Raw genomic sequence first — 27,281 nt, 5'->3', positions numbered from 1 at the left:
TGTGAGAAGAACAAGTTATGCATGCAAATATTATTTTGATGCCCTTCGAATTCAAAGCAAAAAAAAAGAAGCAAGCTAAGTGCGCCGACCAGTTAGTATTGCGTTTTTTTACTCTCAGCAAGAACAGAGGTGGTGTTTGCGCCGGCCTGGTAAGTTGATTTACGCGAAACTGCACATTGCGCAGGGAATTTGTATTTCACGCGGAAAATCATAACGTATGCAGATGGTCAGCTGTCGAGAGAGTGGGACTGGCAAAACCGGGCAGCATTCTTTTTTTTTTTTGTATCAGTGCTCTATAGTTTCAGACGGTGCAGCCAAATGAGGCCCGAGAGCCAACACTGAATGCGAGAGCAGTTTACAAGGCATTGAACGGGCTTTTGTTTGTTATAGAAACACAAAATTTCTTATTGGCCGATCCCGGAGGCCATGTAATCAAGTCGCAGGAGCGCGGGGTCTGATACCTGTACAGGACGTCCGTCACCTCGAGTGTTGTAATGCGACCCCTGCGTGAACAATGACAACATAACTTGAACATATTGGGTGGATTCAGCGCGATACAACGAGGACAGAGACGAAGAAGGGACACGAACACCAGCGCTGTATTCTTCATCTCTGTCCTCGCTGTATCGCACTGAATCCACCCAAAATGTTCAACAGAATCAAACTCGCCCAAATATCAGTTCTTCTGACAAAAAAATTGCTCACTCAGGCGCTTTGTGCATACAACTGTTATCAAGTGCTGGACTTTGAAAGTGGCTCGTAAAAGTTACTTGGCAGACACGCCCACTCAGAGTCAGTGGACCAACAGATCGTGAGATTAGGTAAGCGGTAGAATAATGCTTAAGTAGTGAGCGGCTGTCATGGGCGTCGGCAGGATTTTGTCTTGGGGGGAAGGGGGTGGGGTGGCGCAAGGCCGTGTTGCATGGCGTGGGGGGAGTGGAGGACTGCTGGTGTGGCTTGGGTGGGGTAAAAGTCCCCCTTTTGCACCCCCATACCAACGCATGGCGGCTGTTAGGCAGCATCAGAGTATAACGTCGGGAGGCTTCACAGGCAATCATGCGATGAAATTCGTGTAGGTGCCCGTGAATAGTCATCGCGAAATATGATACCGTGTTGCTATGTCATCGTCCTTTGTTGTTATTGTTATTGTTATTGCTATTGTTATTGTTATTGTTGTTGTCATTGTTGTTATTGCTATTGTTGTTATTGCTATTGTTGTTATTGTTATTGTTATTGTTATCGTTATTGTTATCGTTATCGTTATCGTTGTCGTTATTGTTGTTATTATTGTTGTTGTTATTGTTGTTATTGTCATTGTTGTTATTGTTGTTGTTGTTGTTGTTGTTGTTTTCTGATTTTTTTTATTGATATGATATATAAGGAGATGTTGGCGCACAATTATGGCGCCGGCTACTCCTTAGCCCTTGAGTGAAACTTGAACACGTATCTTAAAGTAAAACATACAAGGCAGTTCATGCAAAATAGAACACTCGGGCACACATATGCAAAAACACACTTATAGGCACATATCACAACAAAATGATAAAGAAATGTTCCAAAGACAGCGAATGAAGTCTCTGATAATGTCCGTCGTTAATATTTGGTCCGACCAGCACAAAACAGCAGAGCACACGTCTGGTCTTTAAGAAGATGTATTCGCTCGTGAGTACATAACAGTCGATACGTTATTCACTTCAGCACACACATATGATGGGTGTCATATGAGACTGCGCATAATAAGTACGACATGTGTTACACAAATGAAAGTGCGGTATTTCTTAGTACTTGTCAGCAATGCCGCTGTCTTGTAAGAAACGTTTTAACGCTTTTAAAGCTTGCGTCTGTAAAACTCTAGTTGGCCACGGGCCCAGAAGTTTCCTCAAGCTAAACGGTCCGCGGTCTAATGCCAACAGTTCCGATTTAAGACAGCGTCGCGGCGTGTCATGATGCGGACAGTCTATGAGAAGGTGACATACGTCTTCATCTATAAATCCACATTCGCATTCGGGAGTTTCAGCTCTACCAATTCTGTGCAAAAAATGTTTTGTGTATGCGGTGCCTAGCCTCAATCGGTGAATAAGAGTTTCCATACTTCTATCTAATGCTAGCGTAATTTTGAATTCAATGAATGGATCGATGTGATATAAATCACAGCTCTTTGTACTTTGGTCGAACCAAGCAGTTTTGCTCATTCTGAAAGTTGTAGCCTTTATAAGACCACGCAATTCATTTTTCGAAAGTGGTAAAGAAATAGTAACATCTTTACGATGTGCTTGTCGTGCCGCTTCATCGGCAGCTGTGTTTCCAAAAATGTTGCAATGGCCAGGTATCCATTGGAATTTGATTTCATGTTGTGCCTTGCTTGCTTTGGTGAGCTCTTTCAGCATTTCGTATGTCATGCTATCACAAATTACTGTCGTGTTTGTACTCGAGAGTGATCTTAATGCGGCCTGTGAGTCGCTGAAAAGTACCCATTTTCTCTAGTCTGCTGCCGAGTTTATAAATTTTATAGCATACAGAATAGCGAAAAGCTCTGCTGTAGTAGATGACGTCGTACGACATAATTTAAATGATTCCTGAATATTGAGCTGTGGTATGATAAATGCCGATGTTGAAGACGTTGTGATACTTGAGCCATCTGTGTAAACCTGTATGTACCCTGGATACCGCATGTGTATCTGATAAAGCGCTAGTTGTTGAGCAGCTTGGATGAACATGTCTCTCTTTCTGATAATGCCATCTACTGAGAATTCAATGCTTGGTATTGCAAGTAGCCATGGAGGATAGTCCATTTCAGAGCTCCAAATTTCATTTCTTGGTAATATATGTACATTACTCTGTATTTCTGCATGAGCATTGCTTTTATCCCTTCGTAAAATCTCCAGTGCCAATGGGTGGTCCTTGTGTTGCGTCTGTAAGCGAAAAAAATGGCGGCATGTTTCGATTGTTTTCATGGCTGGAAAGGGTGCTTGTCGAGTCTCAGCTATGACAAGGCTGCTGGAAGTCGCTCGTGGAACACCTAGGCAGACGCGCAGTCCCCTAGCTAATAGTCTTTGAAGTCGCTCCTCTGAAGTGCGGGAAAGGCCGTGTAAGACTGCTGCAGAATATGCAACTTTTTGTCGTATTAACGCATTGTGAACAGCGAGCATGGATGATACAGATCCGCCCCATGATGTCCCAGCAATTCTGCGGAGTATATTCACTAGCATATTCGCCTCGTTTTCGAGTTTCTTTATGTGAGGTGCCCATGATAGCTGCCTATCAAGTATTACTCCGAGAAACCGATGCTGCGTCACAGTCATTAGTGGTTGTCCTTCTAAATTGAGATTGAAGTTTTTTAACTTCTTACGGGTGAAGGGCAATACAGCTGTCTTTGCGTGCGACAGAACCATTCCTCTTTCTTTTAAAAAGTTGTTAATAATATTTATGCCGTCTTGCAATGCAATCTGAATTAACCGTACGTCCGTGCCAGATGCCCAAATGCACACATCATCTGCATATAAAGAGTATTTCAACCTAGAAGGCAGTCTTTTAGCTAAATCAGCCATAACACAGTTGAAAAGAAAAGGGCTGAGTACGCTTCCTTGTGGCACTCCCTGTCTGACGTCGTGTTCTGCACTCTTTCCTTCGCTCGTCTGAATGAATATTTTGCGACCTGATAAAAATTTAGATATCCACCGCAAAGACCTGCCGGACAGTCCGAGTTCCAACATACTCAGCAGAACATGAGTGTGACTGACTGTGTCAAATGCCCTTTTAACGCGATAGCGTTAAAGAGCTCGTATCGCAGAAATTGCGCCGTCGGCGTCGGGGCCGTTGGTTGTGAGCGAAAAATCATCATCATGTCCGTGACCGAAAAATCGAAAAAGCTGCAAATAAAATAAATAATAAAAATGTTGGGTCCGAGTGAGAATCGAACCCAGGCCGTCTGCGTGGCAAGCAGGTGTTCTACCACACAGCCACGCCTCTGCTTGGAGCTGCACTGAAAGTAACTTTCATGCTTCCCAAAAATACGCGTCCTGTATACAGGTGTCACAGTACGAGATGTAATATCGCAGTAATATTGCGTGGTACAAGCGTACATTGCCATAGGGCGTCACACCATGTCAATATCATGACTTGGCGGTTTAAAGACAGCCACCCATGAGAAAAGGCACACACATTACTGCGCGTATTCCCTTAAGACCACGTAGTGGGTGCATCGCAACTTCGAAGAAGTTTCTCGCGCATAATTGCTCCTGGTTTAAAGCATGCTACCCATTACATAAGGCACACGCCTTAGTGGGCGCATTCCGTTAAACCCTCGTAGTGTTCGAACTGCGCACTAGGAACAGAATATCGCTATCGCGTTCAGCTCTTAAAGGCGAAGCTTAAGCGTCCCCCAATTTTCGATGTCTAAGAACACTGCGACCGTCAAACTACCACAGGCGTGTTCATGCTCCACATACGTTACTATGTCAAGTATTGCATCCATTGTGCATCTCTGTTTCCTAAAACCTGTTAAGTAGTTGGAGAATACACCGGTTCTGTTGCACCACCACTGAAGTCTTGCATCAATCATTTTTTCCATTACTTTACATAAACAACTTGTCAGACTAATTGGGCGGAAGGCTCAAGGGCGTCTTAGCCAGTTTCAAGATCGGAATGATGCGAGCAAACTTCCAAGACTCGGGTACAATTTCTTGCATTCATAGATTATTGCAAATATCTATGAGAATGGTTGTGCCTATCGGCCCAAGGTTCTTTAGCATATTGTACGTAATGCCGTCCGGTCCAGAGGCCGATTTTTGACGACATGATGCTATAGCACATTGCAGCTCACTTAACGTAAATACAGGGTCTAGTTGAGGATGCTGGGCCCAATAGCAAGCATTAATTTTCTGGCTGGCTAACGAGACAGAATTATCAAATAAGGCACATTGTGATGCGGCGGGCCTACTGATAAGTTGACAAAATTCATCTGCTACCACAACTTCCCGTTTGTCCAAGGCTACAGCAAGCGCACGAAATGGGAAGCTCTGTGATACAGGGCCACTAAATGCTCGAATTACCAGCCAAATTCTTGGAACAGGTGTGTGGGGAGAGAGCGTTCCACAAAAATCACGCCAGCGTCGTTTACCTAAATTTTCTAGTCGTCGGCGCATTACACTGTGGATTTTCTGTGCATTTTTGTATGCTTCTAAACTTCCGCTGCGTCGATATGCCCTTTCGGAACGTCGTCTTAGTTGTTCATACTCTCCGTCGACTGCAGCATAGTCTTTTGGAATCGGTACTTTTTTTGTACATTTATTCGCATTATCTTGCAACAATTCAGTAAAGCTTTCAACTGTCGTAAGTTCACTATTTTGGTTTGTTAGGCGGTACCGAAAAGCTTTCCAGTTCGTCAGTTTGCTGTAGCGCCTGATGTCGTCATTTCGCAAGTAGGGGTGACTTATAAGGATGGGAAAATGGTCACTCCCACGTGTTTCTACATCCGTTGTCCATCCCACACCATTCACTAGATCTTGGGAACACATGGTAACATCTATGCAACTCGAGTAATTATGTTCACGGAGAAAAGTTGGGGAGCCGTCATTTAAAATTGTCAAATTGCATTTGTCTGCGGCACACTCAACAACGTTCCCACGTGCATCACATCGATCACTACCCCAGATTATGTTGTGCGCATTAAAGTCTCCACATACAAATGTATATGAATTTGAAATATTGAAGATATTTGTTAGCTCTTCCACCGAAATGCGGCTTGAAGGTTGTAGGTAAAAATTAATCACTGTTATGCACTGCTCACCAAAGGATACCTTACAAGCGACGAATTCCGGGAAGTCCGAATCACTTGAGTGAACTTGGTGAGAAGGTAGGTCCTTTCTGACGCACAGATGCACTCTGCTAGGACCACTTCGACGAGATGACTTATATATCACGTAGTTAGAGAGGCGGAAATCGTCATTCATTCCTGCCACTTGGATGCAAAGTATTGGAAAGTTATATTGCAAAAGGAGCTTACGGAAGTCAGCACACTTCCTTCGAAGACTGTTGGCATTCCACTGGAGTACGGAGACATTTTTATAGCGCTTATCCATATGTTACTTGTCGCAGGTCTGACCCGGATTGTTGATACAATAGTGCTTCCAGAGGCAGCAGGGCTTTTACTTCTGGCAGGTTGTTTGCTTCCGGTAGAGCAGACAGGATTGCCTTAAGTGCTGCGAAAAGCATTGGTAGAATCAATTGCATGACTGATGCAGAGGCATGGTCCCCCTTGAATGGTTCCGTTTCTGAGGCCTGTTGAGAACGACGTGATGTTTCGATGTTGTAGCTTGGGTGAACACTGGCGCTGTCGGTTCTGCTACTTTCCGGCTGAGGTCGCGTGGGCGTTCGCAGCTTTGACGCGTAGGTTGGGGTACTTAAATGTACTTCTCGTGAGTGGTCTCTCGGGTGTGCTCTTGGCGGTTCTCTTGGTGTGTTTGTCGGCTGTTGTTGTTGCGGTGTGCGCTGAGGTAGATCACGTACAGGATGAACAATCTCAAGGTTTGGAGAGGGTTCATTGGGGCGCGGTTTTCTTCCATGAATGAGCTCATGCCGACGCATTTTCGCAGCAGCTTTACTTTGCGGGCAGCCTGAATATGAGGCAGCGTGATTACCTGCACAGTTTGCACACTTAGGTTGAAGAACTGACTTGCACTCCTTATGGTGGTGTTCTTCTGAGCAGATCTTACACCGGCGTGTGTTACGGCAACTTTTTGCCATGTGTCCGAATCGCTGGCAGTTATAGCACCGGAGTGCTATAGATATTCTTCCACTGGGTGACTGGTGAATCCTAAGTAGATTCTTCCTGGAATCGGGCGGTCATCTCGAAAAGCCAGAATCACTGTGTGAAGTGGACGCGACGTTACTGCTCCATCTTCCTGGCGGTAATATTTCATTTGCCGCCGCGCCGATATAACCCCTGCATCTCTCAAGTACCCTAGGAGTTGTTCGTCTGAATACTGCAGAAGCACATGCTTTACTTTCCCAACGTTCCGAGTGTATGACTCTGGGATGAAAGGCTTAACTTCCAGGCCGCCTACATTCGAAAGCATTAGAAGACCCTTGGCTGAAGCTAAGGAAGCAACGCTGACACTGAAGCTTCCATCTCTGGTCGTTCTGAATGACTGCACTTTTTCTTTAGCAGCGGAAACTACTTCGGCTGACACTCGATTGGGGTGCACTTTCCAGAAACTAGCACCTTCAGCTGTTGGACGAAAGACGACTGGGATGCCCTCTGCTCGCTTCTTCTTATACGCAACCAACGTAAATGGTTCATCTTCGCCCATGTCTTCTTCGTCACTTAGGTTATAAGTTGACGTTTTATCGTCGAAAAGGTTCTCTTCTAAGCGAAGCTTCTTGCGCTCAGCTTCATCGTCGTCCATTGCTGCTGGGCTCGCTGAAGCCATTTCGCGGTTGTGAATGTGCAAACGTGCCGGCTTTATGACGTTTTGGCGCGCCTGTAAGCCCCCAGGCTTTTCATTGTGTCCTGCAGTATCACTCATGAGGGTTGACGCACTTGGACGAGCATAAGGCTCGTGGCGATGGTTACCAACCACCGTAGTGGTCGCGTACTAGCCAAGTCTTTGATAAAGGAACCTCGTACCTGTAAGGCGCCGAGCCCTCGAAGTCTTCACCCGACGTCTTGTTGGCACGCCGAGGAAGAAATGGATGTCAGCGTGATAGACCAAGAAAAGAGCAAAAATCGAACACTGCACAAAAACAGCGACCGAACAGAGCCACTTCTTCTTCTTCTTTCTTGTTGTTGTTGTTGTTGTTGTTGTTGTTGTTGTTGTTGTTGGCGGGAGCTAGAACAGCCGCTCGCAGACGCGGGTGACAGCGTTTTCTGATGTCATAGTTCGTTTCTCTATACCTTTCCTACGGGTAATATTGCTTGTCCCAGTATTGTACTAAAGTACCTATCCGAAAATAAGCTACATGCATTCGCACACAACGCTAATGTATTACACACATACCAACTTTGTACATCGTTATTTGTATTATTACAGCAAAATTCGCTTAGTTGACTGCATGAGAGGGAGATACAAACGAGAGAAATGCTGAGAGGTAATTGGAATTTAACCTCCTGGTTTTCCATCCTACACTAGGGAGAATGAAAAGGGGGACTGAAAGACGGAACTAATAGCGCTTCACTGCACAAGCACGTGGCTGGAGTCCAGCGTTTATAGAATGAGCCGTGTGTCTAGTTATGTTGTGCTGGTTCTGCTATTCGTAATTCAGTGGTGTTATTTTTGTGTGCGATCGCAACCTCTCCCGTAATCTAAACGTTCGTTTGCCTGTGCCACACGCAGGACGTGGATATTGCAGTTGGCGGATTGAGCGTCTTCTACTTCCGGTTCCTGTTCGTCGACTTTGTGTACCCGTACATTACGGACGTGTTCGCTTTTGTTTCAAAGGCGCCCACACGGATCCCACTCACGCAAGCCATCATCTACCCTTTTCAGCAACAGGCAAGAACCAGCGCATGCTTTACAGCAAATATTGCCTAAAAGGTGCAGTGCATACCTTACTGCATAGATTACGACTAGGCGTGGCGTTCACTCGCCGTTACCAACACGGTACACCTTATCGGCCGTGCAGACAGTCCGAATTGCGAGGCATGTGGCCATCCTGAGACCACTGAACACCTCTTGTGCGCCTGCCCGCGATATACCGTCCATGCAAAGAAAGTCGATGGCCATCTTCTTGCTGAAATCTGTCAAGCAACAGGTAAAAGTTCTGTTGGGGCTTCCACCTCGTCATCAGCGCAATATTCGAAAAGCCCTGAACAAGTGTTTGCGCGACACAGAACTCGACAAAAGACTGTAAATAGTTTTTAGACATCCAAGGTTTTGTTTCATCACCACCTTCATCCTCATCGTCAGTACCTTCCCTCTCTAGCAGGTCAGAAAATTGATTCAGGCCGACCTCTCAGCTTTTCTGTCATAATAAATCTCTCTCGGAAGGGTTAAAATATATCGAGATATTCGTGTATCTTGTAAACGAGATGCCGTTATTAGATGGAGCGCTGAGCTCTTACTTTGTGTGCATACGCGCAGGTATGGATGGCGCTCTTCGCTTCGTTGCTCGTGGCGTGGGCAGGTGTGGTCGTACTGCGCCGCTGGACACCGCGGGACAAACTGGTCGGCGACGTGCCGGACATTTGGCTGCTGTTTGCCACGCTCATAAGACAAAGTGGGCAACCTCTCGTTTGTTGCGCCTTCAAAACACTCGCCTCTTTTCTTATCACGGGGTGGCATCCTCCGAGAACACGTGGTTTGAACTGACTCGCTGATGTAATGGCGCAGCGTGAAGCTGTAGCGGAACCATGTAGACCCCAGAAGAGAGCCCTATGCGGAATACGCGTGAAACGATTATGTTTATTCTCACGTATGAGCACATGGGAGCGAGTTTGACAAGAAGGCATCACCTTAGTGAAACCCTGATGGCCTTGTTTTGGCATTCCGAAACTCTAGTTCTCCCTCCCAGCCATGCAAAATGAACACAGAAATACGCTCGCGCGAATGCACGCATGCAAATTTTAAATGCAAAGCCTTTCTTTGTGAACCAAAGGCCCTTTGACCGTATCTATCTATCTATCTATCTATCTATCTATCTATCTATCTATCTATCTATCTATCTATCTATCTATCTATCTATCTATCTATCTATCTATCTATCTATCTATCTATCTATCTATCTATCTATCTATCTATCTATCTATCTATCTATCTATCTATCTATCTATCTATCTATCTATCTATCTATCTATCTATCTATCTATCTATCTATCTAATCTCATTGAAGCATCAAATAAGCTGACACGCTAAACACCCACCCAGGTGACTGGGGCAGCGAGTTTCGCACACTGAGCTTCCGGTGCCTGCTCACGGCGTGGCTCCTGCTATCTCTGGTGGCGTCCAACTCGTACAGCTGCCTGCTGCTCTCCTTCATGAGCGTGCCAGCTTTCTCGCCACGCGTCGACACGTCCGAGCGGCTGCAGGAGGCCATCCTGGCCGGAAAATACACGGCGGGCACATCCAACGGCACTGCACAGTACACGCTCATAATGGTACGCGCGCTCGTTACTCTTATCTTCATGTGACCGAGTTTCACCCACAAAAACTGCTACGCGTGTTACCACCTCTCGGCGCAAGCCGCGCCGGAATGGTGGGAACCTTCGCGATTGTTCTAGACTGTTCTTATAAGACTGTGCGCGCGACGCGACTAGTCATGTTTATTCTGGAGGTAACGCGAGCATGCACTGACGATAAAGCTGGAATGTTCGATCCCGCATGTATGAAAGAGGGCGTGTTTCACCGATGACCAGTTTATCGACGACCGACGCTCCCTTTGCACTGTGAGTGTTAATTTCATTTTTTTTTTTCTGGACACAGGTTCACCCAATAACGAGTGCCATTTTTAAGGGCTTGGTAATGGCGTTCTTCACCGTAACAACCCCGTGACACTATACTACCCATTCGTCAAGATCACACAAACGTATACTTCGTGTTTTGAATAACGCGCAAATTATTGAGCGCGTTATTCAAGAAATACAACGACAACACAGTAACATCATTGTACGAAGAACGCACAGGGCAAGCGCCAACGTTCGGCCTTTAGCCTGAAAGCTTACTAGTGCTGTTTCTGAGTGTCGTTCCTGAGGATAAAGAGGAAGGAAAGGCAGGAAGGTCAACCAGACGTGCGTCCGATTTGCTATCCTACGCTGGGGGAAGGGGATGAAGGGATGAAAAGAGGCGTTGTGCCCCTTTAGGTGGAAATTGCCAGCCTGTTCCCTCCCTATTTACTCTGTGTCATTGTGTGCCTTGTGTACCCGAACCAAACGATAAATAATAATTAGCGCTAGCATCAAGAAGCCGATGGGCGATGATTTAAGTCTGTTGTACTGGCAACGCCACAGCAGACCCAGCCACCCAGAGATTTAACATGTGTGAGAAAGGAACGAGTGATTACGTCGATTTGCTCATGTTCATTAATGGGTGGCACTTAGGAGAGTCACTGTATCATTAAAAACAATTCTGTATGTATTTTCGCTTGTCTCTCTGAATATGTCCAGTCTCTAAGATAACATTGCCGAACTTCCGCCGCTACACCTGTCACCATGAGCTGCAGAAAAAGTGCGGAGGCGACCTCGGTGTCTGGTAGTGGCGCTCGCGCGTAGGCGTTCGTGTGCCCTGGTGAATGCATCTAGTTAAGTTTGTGTTTCGCGCGCTGCCGAAGCGGATCTCAGAGGCCAAGTAGAAAGAAGCGCGTGGTTGATATTTGATCCACCATGCGCCGCAACAATCCCAGCTGCTCACAAAAAAAAGAGTCTGCTCTTTCAATGAAATCATTCAATTAAGTTTTATTAATTAACCTGACAGTTAATTGGCCCTTATATTAAATACTTAATGCTCCGTTATCGTATGTATCCAATGTAACTCTTAACTTGCACCGGAACCAATGATTTCATACAAGCTTTAATTTTTAAAACACATTTTCTGAATATTCGGGAAAACGAAAGTAAGTACTTCACCGGAAGTGCTTGGCAGAAAAACAAGAGTGTCACTCGTAGCTCGTACCACTAAGAAAACAAAACAAACTGACAGGTTCCCTTAAATGCATTCGCCTAAGACGACTCGAAGGCGAAAGCCATGTTTTTGATCCTCCCCCGCCCCCCTCCGAAAGCTTTCTGCACCTCACCTGGTTTTGCACTGCCTCCGTGATCGGCTCACTTCTCACCAAAGGACGATGTCATGTTATGTGACGTCATAGTGACGTCTTGATGACGCCACAAACTTGAACAATTTGTCGTCGTGATGACGTCATATGGTGCCATCATCACGTTATGATTTTTTGCATCAGTCGTGTTGACGTCAACGCCGTCGAAGGTAAATTTTCGCGTTTCATGAAGCATCTAAGGCTTTCGCCTTAATAACCCAAACCAACACTCTGCCGAGTTCTTCCGCAGGAGGCCCGTGAGGGTCCGCTGGCCACCGTTCGTTCGTGCATGGTGCGCCACCCGGACGACCTGGTGCCGGACAAGCAGCAGGGCCTAGACAGGGCACTGCGCCAGAACTACGCCTACATCGACACCCAGCGCGGTCTGAGCGCTGCACTGCACGATCGGCACGCCACAGCTATCGAGGTCTCCACGGGTCACGTCGGCACTACCATAATGTCGCTGGCCATGCACAAGACCTGCTTCTACCGGAACGCATTCTCGACGGTGTAAGTGTGCGCGTCTCTTTTGTTTCCCACGCTGGGCAAGTATAAGAAACAATTTCGTAGTATGAGTCTATTTCGAAGCGTACCACGAGGTATGTGCCGCATATTAAAAGTGGCATTTACTAGCTGTCGTGGGAAGCATACAGGGTGTTCAAAACTAAGCTTTATTGTTTTCTTAAAATTTAGCACAGGAGGTGCGTGAAAACCACCTTTGCGGATAAGTTTTTCATCCAGGGGGGACAAAAAGCGAGACAATAATTATCGCGGTCAGCCGCCCAATCAACTAAGATTGAATAATGAACAGCATGTTTGTGTACAGCGCGAGGATCGACGAAGAAGGAAAGAACACGGACGAGCGCTGTCCCTTCTGTTCTTTCCGTCTTCGTCGATCCTCGCGCTGTACACAAACATGATGCCGTACCAACTAGCCCAACTTTCAATACTGTTGAATAATGAACGTTTTGATAAGTGCAGCAAGCGGGCATGTATGTACTGAAAAGTTGGAGGCAGTCGCATTTCTACACAGTTCCACTTGGAAGCATTCTTCTAGCATGTCTGTGCCCGGAGATATTCTGCTGCAAAGTTTAATTGCGGTTTGCATGATTACGCATGCAAGACAGCGAGCACCGGCGCAAGGCTCCTCCCCGATGTGCCGCGGCAGTTGCGTGCGGCGTGTAATTAACCTGACACAACCTATCGAAGGCATAGACAAAGATGATAACGGTTACCATATTGCTGCCGGCTGGCGATAGCAAGCAATGGCTGCTCGCCACATCAGGGAGGGGCACTGCGCCGCTCTTCACCGTCTTGCATGCGTAACCATGTAAACCTCAATTAAACTTTGCAGCGGAATATGTCAGGGCACAGACACGCTAGAAGACTTCTTCCAGCTGGAACTGTGTAGAAATGCGACTGCCTCCAACTCTTCAATACAAACATGCCCGCTTGCTGCACTCATCAAAACGTTCATTATTCAGTCTTAGTTGGCGGCTGATAGCGATAATTATTGTCTCACTTTGTGTCACCCTGGGTAAAAAACTTATCGGCAAGGGTGGTTTTCACGTACCTCCCAGTGCTGAATTTTAACAAAACCACAAAGCTTAACTTTGAACACCCAGTATTTTTCTGCGTGTGCATGTGTAAACTGCATGTGTAACTGCATGTGTAAATACTGCATGTGTAAACGAAATCTTTTGAGTTAATATACGTTTATCTGCGATCCAACCCCTTGAGAAAGCAGGATTTTGAGCACAACGTCGACGAAGACAAGCAGCCGTGATTTGTCTATTTATTATGCGGTTATGATGATAGACGATATTTAAGTTGGTTATCGTTTTCTTTCTTTTTTTTCGGAGCGGGAACTAAGTAGCTTGAGGGCGGTGAGCTTGTCTTTGCTTCGTTCATGACAGCGTACCCACACGTTCATTTGCAGGGATACCACTAAAAGGCCGCGTACAGCAGTATCTGCCATACTAAACGTGCGCCTGCTTCTTGTTAGATATCTCACGTACATGCTGCCCACTGCATAATGGCAGATATGATCACCTTGACGATGATAATGGTGACCAATCATTCCGTCGCGGCTTTAGGAAAAGGAAGCGATTAAAAGTTAAAACCAACAATGAGTTTCACGATTGTGCATACTCCTGGGTCCAGAACACAGAAATACGTTGTCACTCGTTATCCAACTCTTTTTCTTACGCCTCGTTATTTCAAGGCATTTTTGCGCCCATTGCCAGGCTTGTTTTCTTTTGGACTAAACCAACGGCCGAGTGGGGCCTCGGTGAAACTTAGCTCCCCCTAAAGAACAACTCTGCGCACGCCTATGTGAACGGTAGCATATGCAAACTTATACAGAGTCACTTGAACACAGCTGAATGACGTTCCCTGATAGGGACCTCATCATGAACTGGTCATATTTCTTTGTGTCATCTGCAGCTCAAGGCGCCTCGTCGAGTCTGGTCACTTTCTCAAGTGGGAACGCCAAGACCAACCCGTACGACCCAAGATGAAGCATAGCCACTTCAAGGCCATCGAGCTCTCGGACGTGTTCAGTCACGGCACAATACTGATCGCCGGCTATGGCTTGGCGCTCGTAGCCTTAGTCAGCGAATATGCACGATTCCGATGTGAGTAGTATCCTCGCGAAAGTATCCTAGCAGCACTGCCATGTATCAATGACAAGCTAGGACTTGGACTTGTACCCCGCTCTCCGCACTCTCAACCACGCCACTACATGATGTCCCCCACTCCACCCACTCTCGAAAAAAATGTTAGCCGCGTCGTCTGAATACAGTAGTCCCTGTAGTATACGTTCTTCATCTACAAGTAACTTCAGAGGTGCTCCACCTCTCCAATGTCTTCGCGTATAGTTAAAAGGGGGTCAACGAAATTGGGTCATCGAAATTTCCGGAAGCTTGGTACGTTAAGCCTGACACCCTCACAGGACAGTGCGCATCACTTTTACCCATTAATAGCTATGTAGGCCCTCGTAGACGCCGTCGAAATCTATGGCGCTACAACGAGCTGGTGAGGACACTTCAAGGTGGCGTCACCACCTGCATTTTCTTTTTGTGTGTTTTCTCGCTCAGCAGGCGTCCTTTTGCTGCAAGGATTTTTTCGTACTGTGAAAGTGAAACCTACTAATGTCAAAAAAAAAAACTTTTTCTTTTGTGTCCTTTTAATGAACACATTTTTCATCTATATGAAATTAACCTTATTTAAAGCGTCTCGAGGGGCTAGTTGGTGTATTCCTGTAAACATCTCTCTTCTATCATATTTTATCCCCCTTACTCCTTCCCCCAGCACATTGTAGCCAGCCGGTCTAAGAACTGGCTAACCTCCCTGTCTTTCCGCTTGTTTCTTCCTTCCTTCCTTCCTTCCTTCCTTCCTTCCTTCCTTCCTTCCTTCCTTCCTTCCTTCCTGTAAACGATAGTTATTGCGCAAAATTAGCAAAAAGGAGAACACAAAATGATATACAAAATAAAGTTCGAGGTCGATTGTGTGTCTTTCTTGGTGTTGTCCTTCCTAATTTGGGTAGGTAACAATCGTTTACAAGAAATTCTTATTTGAGTGCATCCCCTTTATCAGGAACAGCAATGCGAACACAAGAAAGAAATCGTTCGGAGCACATGAACACATCCTTGTCCGATCGTATTGCGGTGAGGGAGAAATGCTTCGTGTGAGCGTTGAAGCAGCCATGTTCGTTGACCCAGCGTTGCTTCGTTTGTTGTTGCGGAAGGAAGACGAAAGTGACCGTAACTTACCGACGTGGCATTAGTGTCGCGGGTTGCGAGCCCTACAGCATGACGTACGATGAAACGTGTTTTCGAAGCAGTGTAGCTGGTCTGCAGACAGTGTTTTCTCAGCTGCCACGCACGCGGGACTTGCGCGTGGGTTGCTGAACGAGTGAAGACACACGTCAGGAAGAGCTTCGTGACACAGCTTCTACGAGGGCTGTCCACTTTCTTTATTTCCAAGCGAATGCATGTTTCTTTTATGAATTCGCCGTCTAAATGTGGTTGCCGAGAGGCAAGGGGTGCGCGCTAAGCACAACATTTATACAAATGTCGCACAGTGCATTGCCGATCGCGGTTAAGCCCGATACTTGATCAAACTTCTCAACAGTGATTGCCTCTCTTCTGCAGCTTGCGTGAAGAAACCAGCCATGAACAAGAAATTCTATCGCAATCGGGCCTGATCGGGATCGAAAGTGACCGTTTAACAACGATGTTAAATCCCAGATGCAAAAAGCTTAACTCCAACGAAACAAACTAAGTTTTCTTCATTTTTTTCTTAACGCGCAGAGCACACAATATATAGTCGCCGTGGACTAAAGTAACTTGTACAAGTTGTCGTTCCGGAGCTTGAACCAAACGAGAAGGCATTTTTCTTACTTTGATTCACATGTTTGATCATGAACATGGTTTGGGGCAACGACATGAAGCAAGTTGAAACACCGAGCATCGTTTCACCTTACTTGCCTGTGCACTGGAACTACACGTGTCGCTACATATGCCGCAAGAGTCTTCGTACAGCGTTTACTTCGCTCTGTCACGCATATATTTGAGTTACGGTCACTTCAAACTTAGTCGGGTCTGCAAGTGTCGCCTGCAAAATCAAACTTAAACTTCTTCGCATCCGACTTAGTATTCTCTGTTTCTTTCTTGTTGTTTTTTTTTTATTTTCTCTGTCTGTCACTTCCTTTTGCAAAATACGCTGTCCCAATCACCACCCCGTATTCTTTCCACTCCCCGTATCCCTCCCTCTTGCAAAAGACGCGTCACGCAGAAGGCCCGGCCAGGACCAACAACGTCCCACAGAAAACACAGCGAAAGCAGTTGCCTGCACCCTGGTACGCCCGCGACGCGCGAAGAAAACGCAGCGTCGGCAGAGCATCCAGCGATCCTCGAGTGTGGTCGCCATAGCCGTTCCCACTCCGCTGCCGCCACTGCACCCGCTGAAGCGGCCTCCGCGTTGGGAGACGCGGGTCGTGGGTCAGTCGGGTTTCAAGCGCGTCTCCATAAATCTCGGTCCGCACGCATTTCCCAAGATCGACTCGACGGCGGGCCTGCTGCCTCTCGAAGCGAGCGGAACTGGAGGCCAGGCAAGAAGGGACGATCGCTGCGCCCTACCGAACTTGCCGCCCGTGAGCACGACGTAGTAGTCGAGGGGAGGCCACTTGCCGAAGCGCGCTTCCGTGGCGATATTCGTGACGATGCACTTTCTCCCACACGCTGTTAATGGACGCGAAAGTTAATCAATGACGAGGGCAGGTCAGCCTAATTGCATACAATATGCGAACGCAAAGTGTACACAGAAGCAGCTTGCGCGGAAGTTGGAGCTGCGAAACAAGGACGAAGCCGATAAACAGGAAAAAAAGAACACGTTTGAATCTATGAGAATACGAAACAATGATTGCTCGCTCATTTTGGCTTCGTCCTAACGAAGACAAATCCCCGAGTCTAAAAGCTGGCACTGGACTAAATCTTCATTTACTGCTTCGCCGTTAATTACTTTCGCTATTTATCTTCGTAAGCCGTGCGTCATGTCGAGACAAACAAGCAACCGTTATTGTTCGTACCTATAAATTGGAAGTTATCAAGACGACCCTGATAAAACGCTGGCTACGTGGTGAGGCTTCCAGCGTTCGTATTTTGTTAATCACTGGTTTTGACATGTAACGCCGGCTAGCCGAAGAAACTGTTGCTCCCCCTCCCGCTTAACCTACAGAGGTTGCGTCCGCACAACCAAAATGCAAAATATGACACGCCATCACATTTTATTCCACACAGTGGAAACTATTCGGGAACTCTAACCCCTTGGCATGTATTAGCGCTTAACCGCCAACTTCACGTGTGAGCACCACATCTACCAGAAATTTGTGCAAATAAAAACGCTTTACAAACATGCTTCTATCGGCAATCCTTCGAGTATGTGCTTACAGAAATGTTGAAGCACATTCATTCATTCATTCATTCATTCATTCATTCATTCATTCATTCATTCATTCATTCATTCATTCATTCATTCATTCAATCAATCAATCAATCTATCTATTCGTCTCTTCGTCTTATTGTTTTTTTTTTGTTTCAGAAGATGATCAACTAAAATAATGCTTACATTTGCCGCATAAAACTCGATCTACAATAACATGGATATAGCACACTATGTTCACATACCTGCATAACGGTGCACAAATATTCCAAAGATTGTTTTAACCTCATTAACAGCCAGTATATATACATGTAAATACATATTTACTGGTGCACATATAAGAGCAACTGCACATACAAAATAAGTTTTAAGACAAAGGAATTCATTATGAAAATTAGCGCTCGTCGAAACAGCTTTTTTTTCTTTTGCACCTGAAGTATCTTATACAAGCGCAAAGCTTCAAGTCACTTCGCACCTCTCACAGAGTGACGTCAGAAACTTGCTGAAAATTATGGTTTGTTTGCGCAGCAAGAGCCGTGTATACTGCGCATTACGGTATACTGTAATGGTTCATGTAGTGCTCCTGCGGGCACATGAATTCAGCGGTCTTGCATTATACCGCACGTAAAATGCCAGCGCCCGACCAGTGGCACTTTCTGCTATTTAAGCATGCTGCGCAAGCCAAAATAGCACTTTATACGGGAGGAGATTATAGCATTAGATTAAACAGGGAAATTATTCCAGTGGATCAAGAGAATGACTTGTCTCTCACGACCGTATTTTATATTTACAGTCTGGCTAACAGGATTATATATATATATATATATATATATATATATATATATATATATATATATATATATATATATATATATATATATATATATATATATATATATATATATATATATATATATATAACCACAGCTTTGAACCACAGCTTTGAAAATATCAGCGTAACTCTTTTACAGTCCGGTTTCCAAAACACGCGCGCGCGCGAACAACGTGAGGCATATTTTATCTTTAAATTTAGAACATTAACAGCCGGCATCAATGAGGACCCTGGAAGACTCTCCTGCCTCCGAGAGATAAGCCAAAATGAATTTGGCAACACGGAATCATAATTGGGACCATGCCTGTTTCTTGACTGGCTCGTACGAGTGCAGTGTCGTTTACTTTCTTGCTTTTCTTTTCTCCCCTTTTTTTGTTTTTTTTTTTTGCTTATTTTTTGTTCATGTTTTTCACTACTTGTACAATGTAAAGTGCTTACGCTCCTCCACCACTTGGAGCCTATTCACAGGGAGCGGGTGAAGATGAAAGGCGGTATGCCGACCCATTAAGGGGACGCTTCCCTCAGGTGCCTCATTCTGCCCTCCGCGGCAACAATTTTGGGTGGCCCTGCGCCCGACGCGAACCGAGAAACACCTTCCACGACTTCATGCCATACACAGTTAGCGTTGTTTTTTTTTTTCTTTTTCCTCGCCTCGTTTTCTGACTTCGTCGGTGTTCTTCTCTCTTCTTTTTTTTTCGTTTTTTTTTCGTTTTTTCTTTTTTTTTCCCCTTTTCTTTCTTTTTCTCGTAATCTATCTCCCCCACTCTCTCAAATGTCCTTGAAGGCGAGAGAGCGACGCGGCAAGAAGCAAGACCGAACTTCGACATCAGTTTTAACTCATCCCCCGAAGAAGGGAGGACCCCTCCCGAAACTGTTGGGAATTAAATATTTATATCACTGTTGACAACGCCTCCGTTGTATTATATATATATATATATATATATATATATATATATATATATATATATATATATATATATATATATATATATATATATATATATATATATATATATATATATATATATTGTGCAATGCGAAGGGCGCCTGCACGCCCTTCCCATTACCCAACTAGAGATGTTCATGCCAGCGATGCATGACGTCACTTCTGCGGCAATATAGAGCGTCACCCTACGCACAAATACGGTGAAAGTGTTTCGCCCCATTCAATGGTTTTTCGTTGTGCACAGAAGGAGACTGCGTAGAGTAATCACCCTCAGAGGCCTCAGCATTCTCCGAATTCAAATATAAATGCTCGGCTGTTTTCTTTTTAGACCACGCGTTTAACTCGGCACAACCTAACTCAGCCGCATCAAGCTAGGGTATAACTAACCATTGCATCCTGCCGGGAAGTTTCTCTATGCAACTGCAACGCGTTCGTGTCAGTGATACATAATGTGTCAGACTGCAGCCTATACGCTGCTGCCACTTTCTCGAGCAGCAGACCCTTTTCGGAGTTGTTTTCACCGGCAGCCTCATCACACCATGGCGTGCAATAACCTCGGCAACGCAATACGTGTGCGGCACCGCGCTGCGGCAACGTTTCCCCGAAATCGTGCAGCTACAGATCCTCGTGCAAGGTCGCAATCCACCGTACGCCGGGTCTTCAAACACGCCCGACGACTATACCGGGCCGGTCACGGCTGCTCGCTGGTCATCCATTACGAACACAATGACTGAGAACACAGATGAAGGAGATCGCCGCGTGCACCTTGCGTCCGTGTTTAAGGACGAGCCGAGTGTTACACGAGACCTCGCTGTTTTGACGGCGAAATGTTTTTATCACTCTGCTACTGGCGAAAGGACGACGTCCTAGTCTTTCGTTTACCGAGAAATGCGAACGGGAAAAACTGCGACATAACTAGATTTTCTATAGAATGAGCGCCACCTGACACCTCAGCACCGTGCACTTGACAAAAGTCAAATCTTGTTATATTTTCTCCGGTTTAATTGTATTCCACGAATCGCAACAGATCTCATTTCTTTCTGTCAGAAATTAACTACATTATTTTCCTTACTCCTGCTGGCCTTGTCATGACGCTTTTGAATTCTTTTTTTATTATTATTATTCAACATTTGAAGCAAGGTGTACCTGCAGTGTAGTGTGCACGATGTATATATACATTGAAGAGATTTCGCAAAAAAAAAAAAAATTACAGAGAGAGAGACACGGATGAAATACAGGTGGGAGGTTAACCTGGGCTGAACTACGTTGTTTGACCTGCACTGGGGGAAGGGGGAAGGGAGGGAAAGAAGCGAATGTGGGAAAACAATATTCACAAAGTTTTAGAACGCAAAAACGACATGGCACAAAAGAAGGTTATGCACGGAAAAAGCGCTGCTGTCAACAGTTTATTCAACAACCTCGGCACACACGTGCGCGCAATGCCGAGGTTGTGTGATAAGCATACGCACATGCGCAGATCCGTTTATATAAAATGCAATACGATTCTTGCCTATCATGATCATGCTGGACCCTCAGAGTCCTTTTGAGATTTTGTGTGCAGTGAAGTTGGCGAACCAGTGGAAGAGCTTTGTTACAGACGGTGGTTGATCCAAATAGTATTCAAGAATCCCAACGACGCTCTTCCTGCCTATATGATGCACAGAGTAAATGTGCACAGTTCAAACACATATAGTTTCTTTAATTCCGAATGGAAAAATTTAATGAGCTTAAATTATCTCTTAGACTACAGGAGTAAGCAGCTTCATTAAATAGTAAGGGAAGGGGAAAGTGGGAGCTAGGTCATGGGGTCTCGTGTCTCGGATGCAACACGCAACACTGAGACCTGGAACACGCGACATAAACGCGAGAAGAATTTATAGACCGGGTGCGAGAAGTTAACACATGCAATGGCAACAGTTCTCTGGTGCTCACAAACGCAGGTCAGCCACGTATCGATATAGGCGCACGCGAAGGATTGCAATATGGTAACCTTTCTTTTTGCTTACCCATATTGAGGACTGGATGACATAGTCAACGGGAAGACAGCAATTTGAACAAATTCCACAAACAGAGAACTACGGAACGATTCTTCAGCGCTCCGCATGGTATAGGAAGCGTTTCTATACTTGTGTGCTCATTACACGGCATAGTTTTCTCGACAGCACTTATGCACCTTTAACAGCTTAGTTGTTTAAGCTTTTCGTTCTGCGTCGCCGGCGTTCGCAAAAACTCGGCCGGTAAGCGCCATTGAAAGCGGATATGTGCCAAGCAGCTCCTAGCATAGCCATTGATGCTTAGTGACTGCCAATCGATAACCAATCAATAGCTAATCTATAATCGATCAATAACTAATAAATTCTACAAAATGCTTGAATGTGCTTAACTTGAACCAAATACAGGCCAACGCCCAGTGATAGCCAATCGATAACCAATCAATAGCCAACCAATAGCTCATCGATAATCAATCAATAACTAATAAATTATAAAAATGTGTGAATGTGCTTAGCATGACCCAAATGCGCACATGGTTAAAGCCTAGTGATAGCCAATCGATAACCAATCAATATCTAATCGATGATCGATGAATAGCCAATGCATAATAAAAAATGCTTGGATGAGCCTAGCCTGGCCCAGAAGACCGATGCGTTGTGATAACCAATCGATAGCCAATGAGTAATTGATAAATAACTCGTAAATTCTAGAAAATGCTTGATCGTGCTTACCCCCTACGTGCATGTGATGTGTTTCGAAAGAAAAGAAAGAGGATAAAAGCGATAGAAATACAGAGAAAGAGATAGACGGAGAGAGAAAGAGATAGAAAGAAACAGACATAAAACAGCGATCGAAAAAAGAGAGAGCAAGCATAGCCATGTTTAGTATAGCGTAGCAAGGGGTGGGAAAGGGAAGTGATGGTGAGAGGGCAAAGCATACGTAGTCTTGTATAGTATAGTATAGCAAGGGGCGGGAAAGGAAAGTGATTGTGAGGAGGAAGGAAAGGAGGAAGGCAACGCCACCAGATCCGCTGCTTCTTCAGTCTTCGCAGCACTAGTACGTAGCTGCCCCAATTTTTTTAATGAGGTCTCCTTGGGCGCCATCATAGGGACCTCTGGGCTGTTGTAAGTGTGCGTGAACTCCCAAAAGTACACTTCCGAGGCCGTGACGTCAGCCTTTGATACTCCCGTGCAAAAGTACAGAAAGGAAGCGCTCCCTCTTTCCAATGGAAATGTCTGTAGTTTAATGCGGTTTTCAACCAACCATCCAGCTCTTAAAGGTTCTGTATTGGCTCGACCTTCTATGTCAACCTCTCTCTTTCAATTGCGTTGTGAAATCGACCTGGCATACGCGCCAATAGCCGTGACATCCGCGATTACGGACGCTCGCTCTCTAAAGAAGACCAAATAAGAAAAAGCGTTTGACTAAATGCCGTGAACCCGAAAGCCCGGCATATGCGCTCGTATTAGAAGTTTATGGCCCCCCGCGTAGGTTTACTTGCGCAAGTACGAGTGAGAGAGCTGCGCAAGACCAATCACGCGTGGAGGAGCGCACAGATAAGCAAGCCCGGTACGCTCGCTTCGCTTAAAGCATCATTTCAGGACAGACCAGAGCTAGCTATAATGAAACTAAGTCTGCAAGAACGAAAATGTCAACTCACAACAAACCTGTCCAGCTTTTGTTACAAAATAGTACTCGTACAACGCAGACTTTTACGGGGGGCCTTCTTGTAGCGCTGTTTCCTAGAAGATGTGTTTGTCACAAAAGTTTTCGGGCCAGAGAACTCGCAGCCAGTCCCGATATTATGTAGACACACCTGAGGCCTTGTGGGAAGTGCGGTCGCTGGTACGCTTATGGTTTAGAAATGTGTAAGACCTCGGCGCCTGCATAATAGATAAGCACAAGAAAGCGCAGCGTACCCTTTATGCCCGGTGTTTGCGCACATTCTGTCCCGCACGAATCGCTCGACCCTTTCGCTTACCAACGCCAATACTTCTTGCTGTTACTTTAGGCCTGTTGCACAGAGAGAAGGAGAAGGAAAGAAAGAGGCAAAGAGAGGGAGCAGGCTAAAGCTGATTTGCTACCCGCAACAATGGGGGAGAGGCGAGGAGGTAGAAAGAAAGAAAGAAAGAAAGAAAGAAAGAAAGAAAGAAAGAAAGAAAGAAAGAAAGAAAGAAAGAAAGAAAGAAAGAAAGAAAGAAAGAAAGAAAGAAAGAAAGAAAGAAAGAAAGAAAGAAAGAAAGAAAGAAAGAAAGAAAAAAAGAAAGAAAGAACCTGCGTCTGTCTCATTAAAAATGGTACGCTGAATTTCGGGATGTTATGAATGCATACACGAACTTGTTCCAAGGTATCCAGATTTCGCAATGCGCTTCGACTGCTGATCAAGTTGGCATACCGTTGAGGTGCTGCAACCATGCTACAGGCCCTTGTAAGCTCTTTCTCTCTCTCTTTCTCTCTGCCTTTAACTTTCAAACTCCCTTTCCCCAGTGTAGGGTAGCATAGCTGTCTTTCTAAACTGGTTAACGTCTCTGCCTTTCCTATCTCGCCTGTTCTTTCGCATGAAGAAAATTAGCTGAAGCGGTAACGAACCTTATGCAGGAAATTTCCACCGTTTAATAAACGTCAGACTTAACATTCGCGTTTCGTTATCGTAAAGGAAAGTGTCGGATATTTACATTTTCTCAGTCGTTCTTGCGGAAAACGAAAGGCTACGCCAACGAAACCCATACACTCACGCTCACGCGCATGCACCAGAGTCACGCACACACGCTCACGTGCTCATGACACGTACACACGCGCTCAGATGAACGACGGTAACAGAGACGCGGAAACTGGCAGAATCGAACGTAGCAGGTTACACAGGGCGCGCTGAAATTAATGGCGGTGTCACAGTCACTCTCGTGTGGTCGCCAATATGGACGACACGTTGCTCAGCCGATGCAACCAGAGGCCCCCCGCCTAGAAGCGGGATCGCGCAGAAAAAAAGAGAAAGAAGTAAAGGTATTAGCATAAAAGTTAGAAAAATAAAGCAAAAGAAAAAGTCACGCAAATAGAAAAAGAAGCCCTGAATGACATGATTTCTCGCTTCTTCCCAACACGTACGTCGTACCTCGTTGCTTGAGCGCGTAAATTTGACCTGATTTATGCTCATCGCACAACTAAAATGCTTTCCGTTTAACCTCTAAGTGGCCGGAAATTAGTTGTAGATTTGGAAAAGGTTGCGTAGCTGAAACATACAGTGCCGCCTGCGGCAAAATTGGCCAGACAAAAAGTGGGGAAAGTAACACGTAAAAAGAAAGCATGATAAAAAAAAACGCTTACGTTTCGAGCTTTGTCTGTATAGCAGTCTAGGTTATTATTTCAGCGCACATCTGCTCGCACGTGGGAACGAAACAAGTTGCGAGAACCAGCTAGTCGGGACTCGATTCAGCCCGTGCGTACTTGAAATTTCGTAACTGCGAGGGTTTTCTCCTCTTCTCGTATTAAATTTTCGATGAGAGCGCGACCACGTGCAGCCAGAGCGCGAAAGCGTTTAGTACTTAAAAGCAATCTGTTTAACTCGCAAGAAGATAGAATGCAAAAGTAATGGACATTTTTCGTGCGTGAATTTTACATCACTTTATTGTTGTTGATAACTTCATGACGCAAATTATTACGCAAGAGAGGAAGAGTAGCCGTAGCCGTATGCACCAACCTCTGCTTAAACACATTTAATAAAAAAAAAAGAACGCGAAAGGTCGCCAGAACTCACGGTGTTCAGAAATACAAAATTCAAAGAATTTTACGGCTTGTTTGTCGCCCAGACTTTGTCGCCCATGTGCGCTATTTGCACGTGCATCGGTCTCATATCAATACTTCCTTTTACAAAACTGCTAATTATACGATGTTAACCAACACCTCCGAACTACACATGCGTCCTTTGCACCACGTTTTGTTTTTTCAGTTAACAGAGCTGAGTTAATCGTCACGATACAGTATAATCTCCCATAAAAGCAGATAACGTAACTCTTACTAATTTGTTATATGCTCACTAACAGTGCAGGCAGAAGGGTGTCTCTCCTTGTAGAGTAGTATGCAAGGCGGCATCTTCTCGATGACGCTGTGCTATGCAGCGAAGCATGTTTGCTGTAGTCTGTGCCCGTCTGGCTATATTCTCCGAATTCTTGATAGTATCTTGAGTAATAGAATCAGCTGCTGTAAGTCATAAAGCAACAAACACGTTATTAAGCCTCAACCCGTTGTCCGTGTAACACAGCAGGCTTTCCAACCCGGCCAGTTGAATGCCCTAGTGGTACACAACATGAACGAATGCGCGAAGAAAGGAATATATTTGCGCTTCTGCTGTACTGCAAGACCGTCCACTCGCTTTAACAGACTCGAACGTTACCCCGTGGTCATCGTAACACTGGCTAACATCAGAGACTGCGCAAAGGCGGACACGCGTCGCGCTGTACACGAACTCATTGAACGATAGCCTAATTGCTTTCACAGTTCGTTTGGCGCGTGTACGCCCCCAATTACCACCCAGCGTAGCATAGGAGGAAGAAGAGACCAGGGCCGTACAGCACAGGAGATGGCGAGCGCGCAGTCCAAGAGCGACCCATTATATGCGCAACGAGTCGCTGCCGCGGCGATCCCTCGACCATGTTAATGCCAGTGCGCGAGTCGTGATCGGGCGAAGAAATCAGGCCCAACGCTTGGCGGATCTCCGAAACTGACGCGGTCGAAGAAGACCGAACTAAAAAGAAAAATTAAATAAAGGCAAGATAACTCACGTACGACATATGCATTAGTGTGGAAATGGCGACTGTACGTCCCGTCGCATGGGCTCAATCAAGGTTACTCGTATCAGGTTTCCCGTTTCTCGCAGCAGGGAACAATGTCCAGCGTTTGTCCCGTGTGTTTCCAAGGTGAGGAGGACGAAGACGATCTTCGGTCGCTACGCAAGGCGCTAGTTTCACAACTCTGACCCGCATGCGAAGGTTCACTCTATAGGTTGCTGCTGCGAACGCTTCCTTCCCCGCAAGGGAATTTGTCGAAATAGCGGGGTTTTACAACTCAAAACGTACCCGCGTAATCTAGGACTCGATCCGCATAAAGAAGATCTGATTCATTTTAACTGAGCACGGTAATTTAGTATGCTCAAGAAAGATAGTGCAGAGACACCTCTCTCTCTCTCTCTCTCTCTCTCTCTCTCTCCACTAACTCCACCACAAGCACGCTGTTCGCCTTTGCGCATAGAGCTATGCGCACTGCAGCAATCGCATGCTCACAATAGTAAGGCTCTTCTATGGTTGTATATTCTATAGTGGCTAACCCCGTCATGCTTGAGTATCACTATTCATATGCAGAATAACGAGACATTCAGGGATGCATGAAAGTTCTCTGTGATCACACAAAGAAGCGAAATCATTTCCTGGTGGTCTTGTGACGACACACATAACCCGTCATACGTTCAGTAGCTCAACAATACCGGCAGCCTTTTAAACTTGATGACGAAATGTCGTATTGCTTCGTTATGAAAATCATCACAGCAAGCGTGTCGTCCAGAAATGGAGAGAAAGAGAAGGGGGGATGTATAATTTTTATTCAACGTAATTATTATTTATTTAAAGGCAAGACATACATACCAGCAAGTTTAATTGAAAATCTTATCTGACAAAGGGGGAGTTTAAACACGACGACGACTAAACTTACGTCAGGGCAAGGCATATTAAAAGCGAAAATACAGTTTGAAAGTCGCTCAGCAAAGAGATGTAAAGTCGAGATAGCGCAGTAACAAAGCCTTGCTAGAGCAAGGCGACTTCACACTGAGTAATTCATATT

General features: G+C 45.5%; 1 protein-coding gene across 1 annotated transcript in view; it reads right to left on the bottom strand.

Annotated features, from left to right (window-relative positions):
* Positions 1–300: 300 nt before the first annotated feature.
* LOC119393298 (uncharacterized) overlaps positions 301–27,281 on the bottom strand; it is a 40,435-nt gene continuing 13,454 nt past the window's right edge. The window contains exons 2-3 of the mRNA XM_037660239.2: positions 9,860–10,070; positions 301–503 (exon numbers count right to left, since the gene is read on the bottom strand). Of these exons, the coding sequence (XP_037516167.2) occupies positions 356–503; positions 9,860–10,032 (321 nt within the window). The 5' untranslated portion in view covers positions 10,033–10,070 and the 3' untranslated portion in view covers positions 301–355. The remainder of the gene's footprint in view (positions 504–9,859; positions 10,071–27,281) is intronic.

The sequence above is a fragment of the Rhipicephalus sanguineus genome, chromosome 5 (assembly GCF_013339695.2).
Source record: "Rhipicephalus sanguineus isolate Rsan-2018 chromosome 5, BIME_Rsan_1.4, whole genome shotgun sequence".
Taxonomy (NCBI): domain Eukaryota; kingdom Metazoa; phylum Arthropoda; class Arachnida; order Ixodida; family Ixodidae; genus Rhipicephalus; species Rhipicephalus sanguineus.
The sequence above is the reverse complement of the archived record's forward strand: the minus strand, read 5'-3'. Positions and strand labels throughout refer to the sequence as shown.